The following is a 16,399-nucleotide window of genomic DNA, read 5'->3' as shown; positions in this document are numbered from 1 at the left end:
ATTAGGCATGTGTGGATGGAGGACTGGAGAAATTTGGATCGCTTTGCAGTTTTTAAACCAGCATTCACTTTTGGTTTGGGGAGGGATGAGGAGGGGGATGCACTGCCAATCAATTTGTGAGTGAGTTTTTGGGCTGTCTTTGGACTCTAGTCAATTTTTATTGGAGGAGCGTTTTACAACCATCTTCCAAGCGCGGGCCAAGAGAGGATGCAGGCACAAGTAGGTGCTCACTTCATTCAATCTCAAAGTCCATGTTTGGGGAGCCGAACATTGGCAAGTTGACCTTCAGGAAGATCAACTGCTCAACTGTCCAGGGTTGCAGGCGATTGCGATGTGGGCAGACAATGTCGCCCATATGTGAAAAGAATGCGCTCGCTCTGCACGCTCGTCGGTGGGCAGGAGAGGAACGCCTTGGCCATGGAGGAGAGGGCCGGCCAGACCCCCTCCTTCATGACCCAGTAATCCAAAGGAGACGCTTCCTGCGGCTCGAGGGGCTCAAAAAGATAGTCCCTTACCATCGCAGCACCCGTCTCTGCTCTCGGTGCCCTACCGCTCCTAGAGGGGCCAACGACCCACCCGATGAATGTCACCTCAGCACTCCTCGTGGCATGAGTCTGGTGGGAAACACTGCCTAGCTGGGGAGGCTGGGGATGAACAACAGCAGCAGAAGTCACAGATGAGCTGCTTCCACCCCCCTCCTCCTCAACTACCGGCACTGGGGCCCCACTGACTCTGGTGCGCTCGACCTTCTGGGAGAGCTCGTATCGCCAGCGATCGAGCTCGTTGGCCCGCTCGGCGACTGTGCCCTTAAGGCGCGAGTCTAACATGGTCGCCATCATGTAGACCTTATCCTGGGTGAAAGTCTGAAAGCGGGCCTCTAGCCCTACCTGCAGCTTAACAACCAGGGCGCACACCACTGGAAGAACATCTGCACGGCCTTGAGCTGGCACTAGAAATGAGGCCAGGTCCTCACGGGCCATCTGGACCATGGGGACGACCAGTGCGATGCTCGCCGTGTCAGACGAGAGCATTTCTGTGTAGGTCTTGAAGGGCCCAATAACCTCCACAGTCTGAGAAATGACCACCCAATCCTCTTGTGTGAGACGGTTCTCATCCCGAAAGACCCTCGTCTCAGAGACAAAGACATCCAGGGCTGCTCTCTGCTCCACCATGCGCTCCAGCATGGCGCAGGTGGAGTTCCAGCGTGTGCTGACGTCACCAAGCAGACGGTGCCATGGCACGCCTGTCAGTGTCTGTTTCTCACGCAGCTGATATGAGTCCGTATTGCTGCGTGAGAAGTGACCCGTGATGTACCGACACTTCTGGAGCAGAAGTCGGTACTCATGGGTCGCGGCTAGATACAGACGATCCTGGCTTTTCATCTGTCCCAATGTGTCCTTAACCACGAGGTGGAGAAGGTGGGCCATGCAAGGAAGGCGTTTTAGGCCCTGACGTTGGACAGCCGCCTTGATGTTTGAGCCACCATCAGTCACCACGAAGCCCATGGCGAAGTCCCCGCTGCCTATCCAGCCCTCTAACTGCCGTGAGAGGATGGCTCCGAGAGTGTCCGCCGTGTGCGGCGCGTCGACTGCTTCGGCGTGCAGCAAGGCCCAGCGATAGCCGGCCTGGCGGCCCTGACCCTGCCTGTCGCTACTGCCACCCCCAACCACCTCTTTGGGTTGCCACCAATGCGCAGTCAGGGAGAGATACCCCTCAAACGCATGTTTGGAGGTCCAGATATCTGAGGTGAAATTAACAGTCCTCCCGGCAGCACGGGACAAATGCTCCTTCACCACAGATCTGGTCGCCCTGAAAAGAGCTGGCACAATGGTCCTGCTAAGGGTGATTCTAGCAGGAATTTTGTACCAGGGCGCCAGGTACTCCAGACACCCCCACACCCCAGGATTCTCGACCACTGAAAATGGAAGCCCATGGGCGACCGACCTGGCAAGGTGCCAGGCGATCACCCTCCTGCCGTGCCTGATTCCCCCTCTTGGCACAGAGGTGCCCCTACCAAACATCTCAGGCAGAGATGCCTGGCGTCCCTGTTCTCCCACGGAACGCTCCTGGAGAGCGGGGGTAGTCGCGATGGGACGGACCCCCTGGCTGGGTAGTGTTGTTGTCCGCTTGGACAACACAGCACCAGCCTGCTTCTCCCCCTTAAGAAGCACCCCTGGGTGGTGCTTCCGCAGGTGATTCCGCATCCCCCCCAGAATCAGGTGGGCAGACTCCCACCCACAACTGATCCGGGTCCTGCACAGCTTGCACTGTGCATAACATGGATCCTCCATAAGTTGGAAATGCTTCCATACTTCAGAGGTGAACGGATGCCCAAACTGACTGGCAGGTTGGGTGTCCGGAGCCACCTCCTTGTGCTTGGGGGAGACACATCATGCCTCGGGGTGGCAGGAGGGGCTGGCCGCCGGGGGGAAGTGGGCGGAGATGGAGGCACCTCGTGTGTCTCCATCTCTTCCCCCTCCACCCCATGCGGCCTCCCCTCCTGGCCATCCCCTGAAGGACTGCTGGTGCCCAAAGGAACCGAAGAAGGGGGCTGGTCCTCCTCAACCAGCTTCTCCTCCAGCTTCTGCACGACACCCTGCACCCTCCTTGGGGTGATCGTTTTCGACAGAAAACTGTCCCCAAAGCTCATCTCCAAGGAGGGCTGCTCTTGATGCCCCTCCTCTGGCTGCTGAGGCCGAGCGACATCAGCTGGAGGAGAGACTGCCCAAGCAGCAGACCCCTGCGCAGTGCCAGCACCTAATGGCACCTTTGCTGGGGGCGCCCCAGCAGCAGCCTCGATGAAGGGCCCAAGGCAGGCCTTCTTCTTCATCACACTCCAGCCAGAGTTCGGAGTGCTAGAAAGCGGCTGTGGAGTGGCCCCACGCACAGGTGGGGGGGAGACCTGGGTCCTCCCCCTCCCCTCCACCCCTCTAGTCTTCTCCTTGGCCTTGCCCCCAGGGCCCCTCTTCTGCTGCCTGTCACTCATGTCACCCTTGGCCAGTCTCACAGAACCTGAACTGAGAGTGGGTTTTTTTACAAACCTAACTCACTGCACTGTACCCTGAACCAACAGGTGCCCTGACTTCTTTTTAAAAACCCTCCCACCAAAGCTTGTTTATTTGTTTTTTTGGTCCCTAACCTGTCCTTCTTTGGGTTGGGGTAGTAGTCTGGTAAAGTTTAGGAGACTAGGTGATCCTGCCTCTACCTGGCTGCAGTTTTTAAAAGGCTACCTTGAGATGAAGGCAATCCTTGTTATATCCTCCTAGTTAAACTTTTCCTAACTAGATCCTGGGACAAACCGGATTTCCTTGCAAACTAGAAATCAGGTGTCCCCTATAACGTGAGAGAAGCTGTGGTTTACCCTGTGGAAATCTAAGGATGCACCAGCTTTCAGTGGCTGAAAGCCAGATGCACTGCTGCTGCAACCTAGTCTCTTTAAAAGGGAGCCTGATATGGCCTAGTAGTCACGCTGCCTTTTATGAGAAACCTAGAAACTTTTTAAAGCACCCCTATCTGGCCTACTTGAATTGTGAAAGGAGATAAAGCCCTAAACTGGATTAATTTTGTTTTAAATTTCAAAAAAACACAATCCCTAAAAACATCCTTATTAGTGGGGCAGCCTATTTAGTGGCCCTAGCCAAACCGAGAGCACACTCAGATTCCAAAAATCACTCTATAACAACAAGAAAGTGACCCAGCCCACACACACCCTCGCCAACCCCCACACCAACCAGAGGTAATTTAAAAAAACCAAAACAAAACCAGCAGAATCACAAAAGGCCAAGCAACTCAAGTGTTTAAAAAGTGGCCTTTCACCAATAAGAAAACTTAGGCCAAATCAGTCAACAACACCCCCACCCCCAAACCAGGAAAAGTGACAACAGGAAAAAAAGGCCAAGCAAAGCAACTCAAGTTTTTAAAAAGTGGCTTTTCACCAATAAGAAAACTCAGGCCAAATCAGTCAACAACAACACCCCCACCCCTAAAACCAGAACCAGGAAAAGGGGGACAAAAGTGGCCTTTTAAACAATGAAAATTAGGCCAAACAGCACCCCCCCCCAATAACCTGAAGAGAAAAGTAACACAGCAGCAACACAACACAGCAGCAACAAATCAAACACTGAAACAGTAAAAAACTCAACTTTTAACAATTCAGGAACTCCCCCCCCCCAAAAAAAACCCTTCACCCTAACCCCAAGAAATCCAAGCCACCCAAATCAGGAGAAGTAAAAGGACACTGGACTTTTAAAAGTCCTCTCACTAAATTAAGATATGGGCAAATTAGCAACCCCCCCACCCCAGGCCCCCACCTCCAGCAGAACCTAACCCCAACCCCAAATAGGCTACCCACCCAGTACTCACCCACCCAAATCTGGACAAGTAAAGGGACTCTAGTCCTTTTACCAACAAAAACTAAAACAAGAACCCCAAAACTGTCTTACCTTGTCTTCTCTGAGTCCAGGGAAGTCTGGTAAGGCTGAGTGAGAGAGCAGCAGGCAGCAGCTGAAGCCAAGGGCCAGCCAGCAGCAGCACAATCTCTCTCACACCAACCCACATACACCAACACAGCAATGGAGGAGTCCAGCCAGGAAGACTCCTTAAAAAGGTTCTCTGGCCCTACAGAGAGCAATTTCAAAAAATAGCACTGCTCTCTGATTGGCCAGACAACAGTGCTTACTTGGATACCCAAGTAAGCAAAAGATTAAAATAACAACAATGTAGCTGATGGCTGGGCCATCAGCTACACAACAGCCCTGCAAAGCATGCATTTGCAATGCATTTTGCAAATGCATGCTTTGGATTGGCTGCTGGGGCTCCTCTTCCCCCTCTCTGATCCCAGGAAACCTATGGGAGAGGCGGGAAGAGGCCACAAAAGGCGGGAAAGTAGGCAAGCAGCTCCACTGAAGCTGCAGAAGCTACTTTCCCGCCTTTTCCATTGACAGCCGTATACTTCCGAATAGCTATTCGGCAGTATACGGCGAGCCGTATTCGGCTGCCGCATAATAGGCGGCAATGGGAATCCGCTACGGCCAATTCCGTATACAGCCGAATCAGTGTTGATTCGGCTGTATATATGGTTCGGCCGAACCGAATGCACATCCCTACCATGGACCCACTGCAGAAAGGGTTGTCATTTTTAAAAAGGCCCCTGTGTGCGCACTCAATTGGAGAAGCAGAGAAGCGCACCTCAGAGAGGGGTTGTGGGGGGGAACTGACCTTGCCAGAAATGGCTTGATGCAGTCACACAACTCTTCTGCTAATGAATCACCCCAGGGCATTCAGACAGGAACTGATTATGTGACCTACATCTGATTCAGGCGGATGAAACCCAGAAAATCCAGGTAGCTTTTTGATGCAGTTGAGAGGCATCTGGAGTCAGGGTGAAAACAGGAGCGGCTTGGGAGGGCAGATGTGCTTGTGTGATCATGCACTTTTCATCTGAATGGGAGGCGGGGCTAGGTCAGGGCAAATCTCCTGTGTGAAACCACCCTACGTCACAACCTTATCATAGTGTGGATGTAACTGGGAGGAAATGCCCTTTTAGCCAGTGTATTCACTTATAGCTTTTCAACTATTTTTATTCATGTTAAAGTGTAAAGAGAAGGGGTTTTTTGTTTTTGAAAATGTGGAGATAAATGTTTTCTTTTGTCTCTTTAGGATGTTATTTCCCATACCATTACATTTATCCCTGCCTTCATTCATATACAAATACAAAACCACTAGCAGAAATTTTGGCTTGATGGATATTTCAAATTTTGAAAATAGTTGAAAGCCTTTCAATTAGGGAAATATCTGAGAGTAAATTAATTGAACTTCCAAATCAAGTAGGGTTGCCAAGTCCAATTAAAGAAAAATCTGGGGACTTTGGGGGCGGAGCCAGGAGACTTTGGGGGTGGAGCCAGGAGACACTGGGGGTGGAGCCAGGAACAAGGGTGTGACAAGCATAATTGAACTCCAAGGGAGTTCTGGCCATCACATTTAAAGGGGCAGCACACCTTTTCAAATGCCTTTCTTCCATAGGAAATAATTAAGGATAGGGGCACCATCTTTTGGGGCTCATAGAATTGGACCCTCTGGTCCAATCGTTTTGAAACTTGGGGGGTATTTTGGGGAGAGGCACTAGATGCTATACTAAAAATCTGGTGCCTCTACCTCAAAAAATAGCCCCCCCAGGGCCCCCAATACCCACGGATCAATTCCCTATTATTCCCTATGGGAATCCATAGGGAATAATAGCGTGCCCAGTAGACATTTCCCTCCCCCCCCACACTTTCTAAAGGGAGGGAGGGCCTCCATACCAGGGAATCCCCCTCCCTCTCTCTCTCACACACAAATACTTACTTGGTCTTCTTCCGGAGAACTGTGCCTGCTGAGAAAACGAAAGCAAAGAAGGGAGGGGCCGTTCTCCGAAGCCCTTCCTGTTTCCTCCTTCCTGCCCAGCCTTAAAGGGACAGGGATTTTACAAACTGCTCAGGAGCTCTACAACAGGAGCTCTATAGGTATTTTCTCCCCCCCTCCACCCCCCCCCCCCCCGCTTCTCAATTTTTAAGACCGGGAGATTAAGCTGGGAACCCAGAAGTCTCCCGCTAAAGCGGGGGGATTGGGAACCCTAAAATCAAGTCAGAGTTAGCATATCAGTCATGTAATTAAATATTCCTGTTCACTGTCCCTCCACCTTTCTAGATTGGGGGACTGTTTGTGTTAGGGTCGCCAAGTCTCCATGGAACTAGCAATTTTGGTGGAAACTCTAGCACCATAGAGTCCCCCCCAAAAAATTGCTAGAGTGCCCCTGCACAAAACTATAGAGTTTGCCAGAGTGTCCCCACGTGACATGCCCAGTTACTTCCAGGTGACATCATTGTGCTGTGCATGATGGAGCTTTGAGGGGGTACGGATCCCCCCAGGGAATCCCACCCCCAGCGGGAGCTTGGGAAGCCTAGATTGCATTTTGGCACTTATCTGTCCTTGTTTATTCTGCCATTCTTCCTTGGGAAAAGGGAAGGGGCTCATCTCTTAATGTATACTTTTCTTCACTGTCCAGAACTCCTGAGCACCTCTGAAATTCAGTGTGATTTTTAGAGACAAGGCCCTGGTTCCTCTTCAAGGAAGCATCAAAATAAGAATATCTGTGTTAAACATATTTTTAATTTAGTTGTCACATTACTAGTAGACGGAATAATAGGAACCATCTTCATGCTGGCAAGTCTCTTAGTTTTACTATCATATTTGATGGTACTATTTTTTAAAAAATATTTTAATAATAATAGTAATAATATTGAATACAATCAACAGCTGTCATTTGAATCTGTTGAAATCTATGGAGAGGGCATTTAATGGTTTGTGATCAACTAGTTTTCAGGGGGTTTTGTGTGTATGTGTGGAATTTCCACTTATCTACTTCATCACCATTATGCTCTATGATGAAAGAAAATTTCTTAGAGCTGTTGTTTGTTGGATTGGCCGGTATAGATAAATATATATAGATGTCCTTTGGTGACAGTTGAGCAGCAGATCTTCACTGGGTTCTTCCCAGTGGAGGGGCCGTGGCTTAGAGGTAGACCAGCTGCTTGGCATGCAGAAGGTCCCAGGTTCAATCCCTTGCATCTGCAATTAAGGGATCTGGCAGTAGCTGATGTGAAAGACTTCAGCCTGAACCCTTGAGAGCTGCTGCCAGTTTGAGTGGACAATACTGATCCTGATGAGCTGATTCAGTATAAGGCAGCTTCTGTGTGTTCATATGTTCCCAGTGGTCAATGATTTCTGTTTCAGATGCCATAAGTTGTTCAGTGCTTGAGTTTCTGATTACTCTTCTGTTTCTCTTGCTCTTCTCCCTACTAGCTGGACTACCATTTCTGATCATTGAAACAAGCACAATTGCACCCTATGAACGAGGATTTTACTGTAATGATGAGAGCATCAGCTATCCCTTGAAAAGTGGAGAGACTATCAATGATGCCGTCTTGTGTGCTGCAGGCATTCTCATTGCCATACTTGCTGTAAGTAAGACTGTACTCTGTGGATATCTCCTACTCAAGTGATAATAGAACAGTTCCTCCATTAAAAGTTATTTCAGAAATTTATATTTAGTATCACACTGCATATTTGTTTTTCCTACATTTCATACATATATATTGTAGTTCAGTGGCTTATCAATGTTAATTATTTTAAGCTCATTTTCATCAGAAATTGATGATGTTCTTTGTAAAATAAGCCAAAACTTTAAAGCAGTTCAGTGCATGTGGTTCATTTGAAGGGCAGAGATTCTATCTTATTTATAGTCTGCCTTTCTTGCTGAGACTCAAAGGGGATTAAAATTCTAAAAGCGATGCAATCAAACAGCATAAAACATCCAGTGAACAATGCAATCTCTCTCTTTCTCTTTCTTTCTTTCTTTCTTTCTTTCTTTCTTTCTTTCTTTCTTTCTTTCTTTCTTTCTTTCTTTCTTTCTTTCTTTCTTTCTTTCTTTCTTTCTTTCTTTCTCTCACACACAAACACCTAGCAGAACACACAAGTAACAGAACTACTTCTGATTACACCTCATCTGCCTTGGAGATTATATTGGTACTTTTAAGCATATAAATAGGGTTGCCAAGTCCAATTTAAGAAATCTCTGGGGACTTTGGGGGCAGAGTCAGGAGACTTTGGGGACGGAGCCAGGAGGCAGTGGGGGCAGAGCCAGGAGCAAGGGTGTGACCAGCATCATTGAACTTCCAAGGGAGTGCTGGCCATCCCATTGAAAGGGACCGCACACCTTTTTCAATGCCTTCTTCCCGTAGGAAATAATGAAGAAGAGGGGCACCTTCTTTGGGGGCTCAAAGAATTGGACCCCCTGGTCCAATCGTTTTGAAACTTGAGGAGTATTTTGGGGAGAAGCACTGGATGCCATGCTGAAAATTTGGTGCCTCTACCTCAAAAAACAGCCCCCCTCCAGAGCCCTTGATACCTCCAGATCAATTCCCCATTATACCCTATGAGAATCGATCTGCACATAGGGAATAAGGAAGTGCCCAGCAGACATTTCCCTTCCCCCCAGTTTCTGGTGACTCTGAAGCAGCTCTACTCATGAGTTGCTGCCAACTTCTTCCAAGTAGCACAGACACCCCATCCCAAGAGGAAGTCTCCGGAGGGGGAAAGGCACATGGGGGCTGTGGGGGCAGGGCTCCCCCCCCCCCCGCCAGCCAACTGACTTGGGGTGGGAAGGAGCCTGGGAAAGCGGGAGAACCTCCACTGGGACCTGGGGATTGGCAAGCCTACGTATAAATAAAGCTATCTCTCCCAATCACTAAACAGATCAGATTAATTTTCACATCTGTTGATACAAGAAGTTGGGATCTTATCCAATTCTGATAATGATATTAGTGGACTAACCAGGAATCTAACCAAAAGAATGCTGTTAATTATCTGATACAGGGATATGTAAACATCAGGCAAATAAACTCAGAACTGGGTAGGGCTGCCAGCTTTGTGTTGGAAAATACCTGGGGACTTTGGGGGGTGGATCCAGGAGAGGGAGGAGTTTGGGGAGGGGAGGGTCCTCAGCATAGTACAATACCATAGAATCCACCTTTCAAAGAAGCCATTTTCTGCAGGGGAGCTGATCTCTGGCAGATGGAAATTAGTTGTAAAAGCAGATCTTCAGGCCCCACCTGGAGGCTGGCAACCTATAATTGGGGATGGTGAAGTCTTTTCAAAACCACATAAGCAAGCCAAATCCTGTCAACTTCATAGAACAAACAAGGTAGCAGCAACTTTATATTTCAGAAATTGCAAGTTCCCTGGCAAAATAGAATTTAAAGTCATTAAGGATTTATTTATTTATTACTTTAAATTTCTAACCCACCCTCTCCGTAAGCGGACTCAGGGCGGCTAACAATCAATTCAATTCAGACATTTATAATTACAGTTTAAAACCAATAAAATACAATTACAATTAAAAAACATTCTATGGTGCTGTACACTTCGATATAGCGGGCTCTTCTTTCCTGATGGTGATCCTATAGTAAACATAGCATTTAGTGTGCTTTGTCCACACTCAGATAATTGTTGTGATATTTACTTATTCCATATTTCATGCTTAGTTATTAAGTATGTTCTCTCTTTCAGCCAACAACTGGCTGAAAATGTTTCAGACAATATTAAGTTCTGACATGGTTTGCATGTTTTAAAGAGAAATATGAAACCTAGATGGAAGCAGGGTGAAGTTTCTATGTTTGCAGTTTTCCTCATATTATAAAATATTTTACATATCCTTTTCTTTTGGATTTATGTTAGCATTTCTCATTACTAAATAAAATATTGCTGAGGGTCTTGTATTTCTTTTAACAATAAGAGATTTACTACAATGCTGGCATGTGAATGGAGTCCACATACATCACTGCATTAGTGAATCCTAATATTATTATTTTATTATTTACTTAATAATTACCTACTTTCTCCACAATGGGGACCCAAAGCAGCTTACATTGCTCTGCTCCACCAAAAATTGCAAGTGAACAATAAGATTAAACAAAATAGCTATTACTACCATGGCTAGAGTTTGAGTCCAGTGGCAGGTTTGCTTACAATAGCTCTGCTTAGAAACCATGAGGTAGTGCAAGAGAAAGGAACCAAAAGTTCACCTACCTGAGATCTTTCCCCAAAGTCGGTGCCAGTTATTTATACCCAGGGCTTTTTTTGTAGCAGGAACTCCTTTGCATATTAGGCCACACACCCCTGATGTAGCCAATCCTCCAAGAGCTTAGAGGGCTCTTAGTATAGGGCCTACTGTAAGCTCCAGGAAGATTGGCTACATCAGGGGTGTGTGGCCTAATATACAAAGGAGTTTCTGCTACAAAAAAAAAGCCCTATATAAACCAATCCTGCATGCACACATTCCATTCCTATTCTACCTATTTCAATATGTTAAAAACAAAGAGAAGATGCTTTATTGGAAACAGCTGCAGAAGCAGGGCTGGCCTTAGCCACTCTGGTGGATGAGGAATTTCCATCCTATATGACTCTAGTTCCCTTAACAGGACTTGTACAGAGGTTGCGGGTGGATTGAGCCAGGCACACAAGGTTGTGCCCCACCTATCTCCTTCAGGGGCACTCAGACTAAAGATGGGCATGAAATGCAAAAATGGTGGTTTGTTTTGCTTTGTGGTTCATTGGTTTGCCTGAATTGGTGGTTTGGTTTGTTTCTTTTTTAATTTTTCTGAACAAATTGTGGTCCATTGGTTAAGGAGGGCTAGAAAGTGCTGGCCCACCGCAAAAATGCCTGGCATGATGACATCATTCAGAAGTGCACCAGGCATGTTTTCCAGGGTGACATGCTTGGCATGATAGCATCACTTCTGGGTGATGTCATCATGCCAGACATGTTGCAGCACACGATGAAGATCTCCTGCTGATAACAACACAGACCAACTGCCCCCAAAACAAGCCACTTTGTTTTGTGAGTTGTGCATAGCACGAGCACCCAAACTGATTTGAAATTAACCACAAATTGGCTATTTTAGGCACAAATCGTGATTTGTAATTTGATTTGTGCCCATTCCTAACCCAGACTCTACATCCTAGAAGGAGCTTCTCAACCAAAAAAGTTTAAACCACATGCTTTCCTACCTGTAAGCAAAAGGACATGTCTGTTTCACTTACCTTACTGATCTTGGGAGGTACTGGCTGTGAGGCTAGCAGAGCTGGAGTAGGAGTCAACTTTTTTGAGTGCTGAGATGGATGCTGTAGCTGAAACTGGGGCTGGATACTATGCGTGCATGTCTGGTAAACCTGCCCCAGCATTGTTGCATTTACTGAGTCACTTCAGTTTTGTAGCCAGGAGGCAAGAAGGTGTTGAAACCCATGATGATGTCTGAAACCCATGATGAACCTTTGAACTGCTGGGACACATGCATGATCACCCTTAGAATGTCAATGATAACAAAAGGTTAAATACATACTAGAAAAGATGGTTTGCATTACCACTTATAGAGAAGAACTGTATGTGAATACGACAATTTGCAAAGTAAAAGGCCAAATTGTAAACAACCAGAGTTTTGATCATGGAAAGAAGGATTTCAGATCTTTGTTATGTTCCTCTGCATTCTTGCTGTCCCTTCTGACCACTCAAAAGTAGATTCCAGCGATTGACAGGAGACTAATAGGCCTATAATTGCTTGGTAATTGATGGTCACCTTTTAAAAAAATTGGCACCAGTATTGTATTTGTCTAATCATTGGGCATAATTCCTGCCCTGTCAATTTCAGTTAGCCAAAAATGAAGCCCAGCTTTCTGGGAATGCCTTGAACAATTCAGGAGGGATTGTGTCAGGCCCAGGAGCCTTACCAGGCTTGAGATGTTTAATAAAGGATTCTACCTCCTCAGCCTGAACCAAGGGCCATTTGGGGCAATCAACCAGGTTCAAAACTGGGTCCTCTGTAAGGCTTACTCTATCATTACAGAAAAGATAGGAAAAAAATCATGCCTCATAAGCGGAAATAGGGACGTTTACAGCCATTTTCTTATCAAATGAGTCTGAAACCAGGGCCCAGAACTTCTTGAAATCATTTTTTATAGTGGCCTGAAGCAGTGATTCCAGCGATTTTGTATAAAAGCTCTTTGTTTATTACAAAAGGTCTGATTAAGTAGGCGTTTCATTCCAGAGGTGGTCCTGGAAGGTTTGATTCTCTAAACTGCTGGTAGATACTATGCAGCTGAGCTTTCACTTGGAGACATTCACTGTCAAACCACCCTGGAGTACCGATCTCCCTGTAGACATGCTGTTTTGCGGGTTCCATCCTTAGAGTCCCAACAAGCTGGGTCATAATTCTCTCATATAGGTAAATTAAAAAGAGCCTTGTAAGCTCTTGGAGGATTGGCTATATCAGGGGTGTGTGGCCTAATATGCAAAGGAGCTCCTGCAAGAATTCCACCCCTGCTTTTCAGAGCCCCATGGCGCAGAGTGGTAAAGCTGCAGTTCTGCAGTCCGAGCTCTCTGCTCACAACCTGAATTCAATCCTGGTGGAAGAAATATATTTTCTTCAAATATATTAGAAGTAGGAAACCAGCCAGAGAGGCAGTGGGGCCCTTGGATGACCGTGGGGTAAAAGGATTACTGAAGGAGGATGGGGAAATGGCTGAGAAGCTGAATGAATTTTTTGCCTCCGTCTTCACTGTGGAAGATGAGAACTTTTTGCCCGCCCCAGAACCACTAATTTTGGAAGGGGTGTTGAAAGACCTGAGTCAGATTGAGGTGACAAAAGAGGAGGTCCTACAACTGATAGACAAATTAGAAACTAATAAGTCACCGGGTCCGGATGGCATACATCCGAGAGTTCTGAAAGAACTCAAAGTTGAACTTGTGGATCTTCTAACAAAAATCTGTAATCTTTCATTGAAATCTGCCTCCGTTCCTGAGGACTGGAAGGTAGCAAATGTCACCCCCATCTTTAAAAAGGGTTCCAGAGGAGATCCAGGAAATTACAGGCCAGTCAGTCTGACTTCAATACCGGGAAAGTTGGTAGAAAGCATTATCAAGGACAGAATGAGTAGGCACATTGATGAACACGGGTTATTGAGGAAGACTCAGCATGGGTTCTGTAAGGGAAGATCTTGCCTCACTAACCTGTTACATTTCTTTGTGGGGGTGAACAAACATGTGGACAAAGGAGACCCGATAGATGTTGTTTACCTTGACTTCCAGAAAGCTTTTGATAAAGTTCCTCATCAAAGGCTCCTTAGAAAGCTTGAAAGTCATGGAGTAAAAGGACAGGTCCTCTTGTGGATCAAAAACTGGCTGAGTAATAGGAAGCAGAGAGTGAGTATAAATGGGCAGTCTTCGCAGTAGAGGACGGTAAGCAGTGGGGTGCCGCAGGGCTCAGTACTGGGTCCCATGCTCTTTAACTTGTTCATAAATGATTTAGAGTTGGGAGTGAGCAGTGAAGTGGCCAAGTTTGCGGATGAGACTAAATTGTTCAGGGTGGTGAGAAGCAGAGAGGATTGTGAGGAACTCCAAAGGGATCTGTTGAGGCTGGGTGAGTGGGTGTCAATGTGGCAGATGCAGTTCAGTGTGGCCAAGTGCAAAGTAATGCACATTGGGGCCAAGAATCCCAACTACAAATACAAGTTGATGGGGTGTGAACTGGCAGAGACTGACCAAGAGAGAGATCTTGGGGTCGTGGTAGATAACTCACTGAAAATGTCAAGACAGTGTGCGTTTGCAATAAAAAAGGCCAACGCCATGCTGGGAATTATTAGGAAGGGAATTGAAAACAAATCAGCCAGTATCATAATGCCCCAGTGTAAATCGATGGTGCGGTCTCATTTGGAGTACTGTGTGCAGTTCTGGTCACCGCACCTTAAAAAGGATATTATAGCATTGGAGAAAGTCCAGAAAAAGGCAACTAGAATGATTAAAGGGCTGGAACACTTTCCCTATGAAGAAAGGTTGAAACGCTTGGGACTCTTTAGCTTGGAGAAATGTCGACTGCAGGGTGACATGATAGAGGTTTACAAGATAATGCATGGGATGGAGAAAGTAGAGAAAGAAGTACTTTTCTCCCTTTCTCACAATACAAGAACTCGTGGGTATTCAATGAAATTGCTGAGCAGACAGGTTAAAACGGATAAAAGGAAGTACTTCTTCACCCAAAGGGTGATGTAACATGTGGAATTCACTGCCACAGGAGGTGGTGGCAGCCACAAGCATAGCCACCTTCAAGAGGGGTTTAAATAAAAATATGGAGCAGAGGTCCATCAGTGGCTATTAGCTACAGTGTGTATAAATTTTTGCCACTGTGTGACACAGAGTGTTGGACTGGATGGGCCATTGGCCTGATTTAACATGGCTTCTCTTATGTTCTTATGAAGCTGACTCAAGGTTGACTCAGCCTTCCATCCTTCTGATGTTGCTAAAATGAGTACCCAGCTTGCTGGGGGTAAAGTGTAGCTGACTGGGGAAGGCAATGGCAATGGCAAACCACCCCCAAAAAAGTCTGCCGTCAAAACGTCGTGATGCGACGTCACTCCAGAGTTGGAAATGACTGGTGCTTGCACAGGGAACTACCTTGCGGAGGGACAGTGCAGGGTTGCCACTAAATTTTTATTTTTATTTTCCCTGACCAACATTTCTCAATTTCCTTGACCACAAGGCGAATCACAACATAAATTGAACAATAACAGCCTACAATTCAAATTTAAAACAATACAATAAAAAGCCGAACAATAGAACAATAAAACAAGATAAAGTGCTTTACAGGCCAGAAAGGGCAGATTTCCCAAAATACAGCAGTTTTTGGCCCAAGAAGAAATGATGGTGTTAGTAATAAGATTCAGCACCACAACAAGTCTGTAAAGCATTATACCACAACAAGGGAGGCCGACTGATAGAATAATTGGTGGAATATGATGCCCGCTGCCTCAACCAAAAGCCTGGCGGAATAGCTCCATCTTACAGGCCCTACGAAATGGCAGTAACTCAGGTAGGGCCTGGATTTCCATAGGGAGCTGATTCCACGAGGCAGGGGCCAGAGACGAGAAAGTCCTGGCCCTGGTAGAGGCAAGATAGACATTCTTTGAGCCAGGGGTGGTCAGGAGATGTTGTGTAGCAGACAGCAATGCCCTCCAGGGCATATATGGGGAAAGGCAGTCCCTCAAGTATGTTGGTCCTAGGCTGTGTAAAGCTTTAAATGTCAGTACCAAAACCTTGAAGTGGATCTGGTACTCAATCAGTAGCCAGTGCAATTGGCGCAGCCGAATGCTTGCCCGTAAAGGCAATGCAGTTAACAGCCATGCTGCTGCGTTTTGCTCCAGCTGGAGTTTCCGGATCAGCCCCAAGGGCAGGCCGGTGCAGAGTGAGTTATGGTAGTCCAGCCTGGAAGTGACTGTTACATGGATCAGGGTAGCTAAATACTGGGGGGATAGGTAGGGTGCCAGCTGTCTGACCTGCCGAAGATGATAGAAGGCAGATCGAGCGACTGCTGTGACCTGGGCTTCCATGGTAACTGAGGCATCCAGTATCACTCCCAGACTCTTAACCTTCTGAGCCAGCACAAGAGATGCACCCTCCAGGGTTGGGAGTCGGGGGCCCGACTCCAATCCCCCTCAGTTCAGGTACAGGACCTTCATCTTAGCTGGATTAAGCTTCAGCCAGCTTTGTTGCAACTATCCAGCCACAGCTTAGAATCACAGAGTTGAAAGGGACCTCCAGGGTCATCTAGTCCAACCCCCTGCACAATGCAGGAAACTCACAAACACCTCCCCCTAAATTCACAGGATCTTCATTGCTGTGAGATGGCCATCTAGCCTCTGTTTAAAAACCTCCAAGGAAGGAGAGCCTACTACCTCCCAAGAAAGCCTGTTCCACTGAGGAATCGCTCTAATGGTCAAGAACAACCCTTTGTCCCTGACCACGGAGAAAGGTGGA

The 16,399-nt window shown here is 46.9% G+C and overlaps 1 protein-coding gene across 1 annotated transcript in view; it reads left to right on the top strand.

The window, feature by feature from the left end:
- PLPP3 (phospholipid phosphatase 3) overlaps positions 1–16,399 on the top strand; it is a 145,251-nt gene that overhangs the window by 56,717 nt on the left and 72,135 nt on the right. Inside the window, exon 2 of the mRNA XM_060231884.1 lies at positions 7,840–7,997. Coding sequence (XP_060087867.1) covers positions 7,840–7,997 — 158 coding nt within the window. The remainder of the gene's footprint in view (positions 1–7,839; positions 7,998–16,399) is intronic.

Source organism: Heteronotia binoei, chromosome 2 (assembly GCF_032191835.1).
Source record: "Heteronotia binoei isolate CCM8104 ecotype False Entrance Well chromosome 2, APGP_CSIRO_Hbin_v1, whole genome shotgun sequence".
In the NCBI taxonomy this organism is placed as follows: Eukaryota; Metazoa; Chordata; class Lepidosauria; order Squamata; family Gekkonidae; genus Heteronotia; species Heteronotia binoei.
Note: the sequence above shows the minus strand (reverse complement) of the source record. Positions and strands in the feature narration are given on the sequence as shown.